This window comes from Lottia gigantea (genome assembly GCF_000327385.1).
Source record: "Lottia gigantea unplaced genomic scaffold LOTGIsca_32, whole genome shotgun sequence".
In the NCBI taxonomy this organism is placed as follows: Eukaryota; Metazoa; Mollusca; class Gastropoda; family Lottiidae; genus Lottia; species Lottia gigantea.
The window spans coordinates 412,505-417,446 of record NW_008709073.1 but is presented as its reverse complement, the minus strand read 5'-3'; the positions used below and the strand labels follow the sequence as shown (position 1 = coordinate 417,446).

Here is a 4,942-nt window from a genome sequence, read left to right as displayed (position 1 = left end):
ATGACTAGACATACCTTACTTGACATGGACTTTACAAATATGTGTGACCCCACCCCTGTGTTGTGTCCATCTGATAACCAGCAATATGAAGCCAATGCCTGTGCCCCAAACGATAGCCCCGGATCATCAAACCCTCCACGTACTGTTTCGTCTAAAGAGGCGCCATCTAGTAACTTAGAAGCGACTATACTGCATCAGTTATCAACAGTAGTGGAACAATTGGAACTTCAAAGAAAGAGAATTGACGAAATTGCAGCTACAAAAACATCGCCCGATTCTGTGAATAATATGTCTAATAGTGAACAAGTAGTGAATACAAATGGGGCAGGGTACGTGGTAGGCAGAATCAGTGGTGACTTTGCTGCAAAATTATGTGAAAACTTGTCTAAAACTAGATGTGAGTCCGGGGGGTGGTTACAACAAATCAAACAACGTTACGTTTGGGCCGAATTCTGGTGAATATAATTTTGTTCCTAGTGTAACATCTACACCGAATACTAGATGTGACGTCTCCGGGTCTGTGTACCGTAAACCTGTGAGGACGCCCCAAGCTTATGATGGTAGTACATCCTTCATGGACTACAGGTGCCATTTTCAACTTTGTGCTCAACTTAATAATTGGAGTGAAAATGAGATGGCTTTACATTTAGCCACAAGTTTAAAGGGCAGTGCCCAGAAAGTGTTGACGTCGTTAAAGGTGGAAGATCGTTTAATTTATTCAAATGTTATCGGTGCTTTAGAAGACAGATTTTTACCCCAAAATCAGTGTCAATTATATAGAGCCCAATTGAAGGCCCGGAAAAGGAAACCAAAAGAAAGTCTGGGGAAGCAGTAAAGCGTTTGGTGACAATGTCATATCCATCTGCTGATAGTGAATTACTTCAAATTTTAGCAAAGGATGCCTTTTGTGATGCTCTTTGTGACGATCGAGATATGGTGTGGCAGATTCAGAGAACCAGACCAACAAATGTTGAGGATGCTGTAAGGTTAGCCGTAGAGTTAGAGGCACACCGTTCCGCCTGTGACACTCAGCCAGGGAAAATCCGAAGTGTAGATACACCACCTGAGTTAGTTGAGCTACAAAATATGAAGAAGAAAATCAGTGATATGAACGCGTCAATAGAGAAGTTCAAAAGTGACCAACGAAAAATGAGTGTGGTAAATACAAAACAACCTGAGCATAAAAACCAATCTCCAGGTAATACCAATAATTATAACACCAGTAGAGGGGCGACAAATGGAAATGGAAGTGCCAGTTTTAGAAATCAGCGCTATGACCATAACAACAGGTGGCACCATGCTCGTTCGGGTCATGGTAGTCGTGCAAATAAAAGAGCCTTTGGCACCCCCAATGAAACTGGTCTTCACATAAAGAGTATCATACAATCAGTGAATGTAAATGCCCTTATTGATACTGGGGCTACAATAAGTTTCTTATCAAAGAAGTCCTTCGATTCTATTCCACGAAATAATCGACCAGAACTAAAATATGTGGCTGCTAGATATAGTACAGCGAACGGTGGGCTTATGGCGATTTATGGCAAAGCTGATTTTTTAATTGAAATCTATGGTCATAACTATCCCCATACATTGGTTGTAGCTGACATTGGCTCTCAGTGCATTCTTGGACTGGATTTTATGAATGCCAATGAAGTCACCATCAATCTAAAAAGAAAGACGATAACGTTGAATGGTAATACATACGAAACTCATCTAGAAGAACCTGGTATATGTCGTGTGTCTCTGTGTGAAAATACATGTGTTCCATCTGGACATGAGGTGGTTGTTAATGGATATATCCCTTTGGAATGTGTCAAATGAGTTAAGTATCGGGATGTAATGATGGAGCCCATTGAACGTCTGTATAAAGAAAAGCGAATCTTGTCGGCTAAAGCTATTTGTTATATAAATGATGATAACCCTTGGGTACCAGTGAGGTTATTCAATGCAAATGATTATGATGACTTTGTTTATAAAAACACCTCGGTTGGTGACTTAGTTCCAGTAAGAGTGGTTGAGACTGAGAGAGTATCCCAAACACCCAATATTTGCCCAGAGTTGCCACCTCATGTTCTGGACTTGTGGGTTAGAGCTTGTGAGGGGTTGGATCGAGAGCAATCTAGGCAGATCGAGCACTTACTTACAAGACATCATGATCTGTTTGCCTCTTCGTCTGCAGATCTTGGAAAAACAGGACTTGTGAAACACACAATAAATGTTGGCCAAGCTGAACCAATAAAGCAAAGACCCAGACGGGTGGCAATTCACCAAAGGATAGAGATGGATAAGATGGTAGAGGAAATGATGGCCAATGGGATTATTGAACCATCAAGTGGGCCGTGGGCTAGTCCAGTGGTGTTAGTGAAGAAGTCTGACGGAAGTTTGAGATTTTGTGTGGACTATAGGAAATTAAACTCTTTGACTGTTAAGGACGCATACCCCTTACCCCGTATTACCTGTTGGATATACTGTCTGGTGTTCAGTGGTTGTCGACCATGGATTTAGCAAGTGGCTACTGGCAGATCGAGGTGGACCCAAGTGATCGACCAAAAACCTCGTTTACAACTTTTAAAGGCCTTTACCAGTTTAAAGTCATGCCCTTTGGTTTATGTAACGCACCAGGAACCTTTGAGAGGCTAATGGAATCTGTTCTTCAAGGATTGCAATGGGAAGTTTGTTTGGTGTATCTTTTAACCGATTACGAGAGGCTGGTCTGAAACTGAAGGCTTCAGAGTGTTATTTGTTTCGTGATGAAGTGAAATATTTAGGACATGTTGTGTCAGCTGATGGGATCTCAACAGATCCAGCCAAGATTCAATGTGTTAAAACCTGCAAAAGACCTATAAATTTAACCGAAGTGCGCAGTTTTGTGGGGTTGTGTAGTTACTATCATATTCATTCCACAATTTTCAGCTATAGCTAAACCTTTAAATAGACTCACTGAAAAGGGTAGAGAGTTTATTTGGACAAAAGAGTGTGAGGAAGCCTTTAATACCCTTAAGCACAAACTTACTGAAAGTCCTGTTCTGGCGTATCCTGACCCAAACAAGCCTTTCATTGTGGATACTGATGCTAGTGGTTATGGAATTGGAGCTGTGGTGTCTCAAGTTTTTAATGGAGTAGAACGTGTCATAGCTTAAGGTAGTCGTTCCCTCACTAAAGCTGAGAGAAATTATTGTGTTACGCGTAAACAACTTTTGGCCGTTGTGTACTTCGTGAAATACTTTAAGGCCTATCTCTATGGAAAACAATTTACTCTCAGAATGGATCATGGAGCATTAAGGTGGCTGTTAAACTTTAAAAATCCCGAAGGTCAGGTAGCACGTTGGATCGAACAGTTAGCCCAATTTAATTTTGAAGTTATACATAGAGCAGGCCGAGTACATAATAACGCCGATGCGTTGAGTCGAAGACCATGTGTTCAGTGTGGAGTTGGTGATGAAAATACAGAAGAATGTGACGGGTTAGTAGGACTTATAGGTATTGATACTAATGTCATAAGGAAGATGCAAGGAGATAAAGAGGTTGGTTCCATTAAGACCTGGGTTGAATCGAGAATTAAACCAAAGTGGAGAGATGTATCTCCCAAGAGCCCGTTTGTAAAGAAAGTTTTAACAAAGTGGGATTCCTTGGTAATTGAAGATGGAGTTCTGATCCTGGAGCAAACTAAGTTTGATGTTGTATTGAAACATGTTGTGGTTCCAGAAAGCAGACAGAAAGAGGTTTTGCACCTTACACATGACTTGCCCACAGGAGCTAATCTTGGAATCAGTAAGACAGAGGAGAAAATTAAACAAGGTTATTACTGGCCAGGGTTGAAGCAGGATGTACAAGATTATATAAATTCGTGTAAACAATGTGCTGCGATAAAGATGAGGAAGAGAAAGGCACCATTGTCTTCCTATGCTGCAGGTGCGCCCTTTGAGAGGATTGCGATAGATATCGTTGGACGGATTGATCCACCCACGGAGAGCGGAAACCGTTATATTCTCGTTATCTGTGATTATTGCACTAAATGATGCTTTCCCAATAAAAGATATTGAGGCAAGAACCGTGGCAACTACTCTAGTGGAAAAGTTTATCTTGTCTTTTGGAATTCCAAGACAAATTCATAGTGATCAAGGCACACAATTCGAAAGTTCCGTGTTCCAAGAAATGTGTCGTATGTTAGGAATTCATAAAACAAGAACAACTCCATACCGTCCCCAGTCCAACGGTCAGGTGGAACGGAATAACAGAACCATTAAAAGCATGTTGTCGTCGTTCGTACAACAGAAGGGTGACCATTGGGATACGTATTTACCATATGTGATGTATGCCTACAGAACCAGTAAACACGACACCTCTGGTGTTACACCTAATTACGCCATGTTTGGAAGAGAGTTCAACACTCCGCTCGATCTTCAGTTTGGTCGTCCACCACAGACAGTAAAAGAGCAACATGTGTGGAATAAAACTTTAAGGGACAGGCTCATCTTTTGTCACCAATTTGTTCGTGACCAGATCCAGGTGGAGACTAAACGTCAGAAAAACTATTATGATCACAGGAATGGAAAAGACGATCTGAAGTCAGGTGATAAAGTGTGGCTTTTTACACCAACATTGACGCCCAGTATTCCCAACAAATTCGCGAAACGATGGAAAGGACCATTTGAAGTTGTGCAAAAGCTCAGTGACATAACGTATGAGATTGAAGATGGTACCTTCTAGACGTAAACAGGTGGTTCATGTAGATCGGTTAAGTATATACAACCAACGTGATGAAGAATCTGACAGTGATGCACCATGTGAACCGATAGACGACTTCCTTGACAGTGACGTCAATGTAGATGCCGATAGAGATGCGTCATGTGAACCGATAGATGACTCTCCTGACAGTGACTATTGTGATAGTAATGTGGGTGGCGATAATGCGGAATCGTTAAATGTCCAGGGTTTTGCT

General features: G+C 41.4%; 1 protein-coding gene across 1 annotated transcript; it reads left to right on the top strand.

The window, feature by feature from the left end:
• On the top strand, positions 1-1,821 carry LOTGIDRAFT_162016 (hypothetical protein; the record flags this gene model as incomplete). The annotated part of the gene is made up of 2 exons (XM_009057954.1): positions 1-397; positions 893-1,821. 2 exons carry the CDS (start codon positions 1-3, stop codon positions 1,819-1,821), a joined length of 1,326 nt encoding a protein of 441 aa, XP_009056202.1.
• Between the last annotated feature and the right edge of the window lie 3,121 nt (positions 1,822-4,942).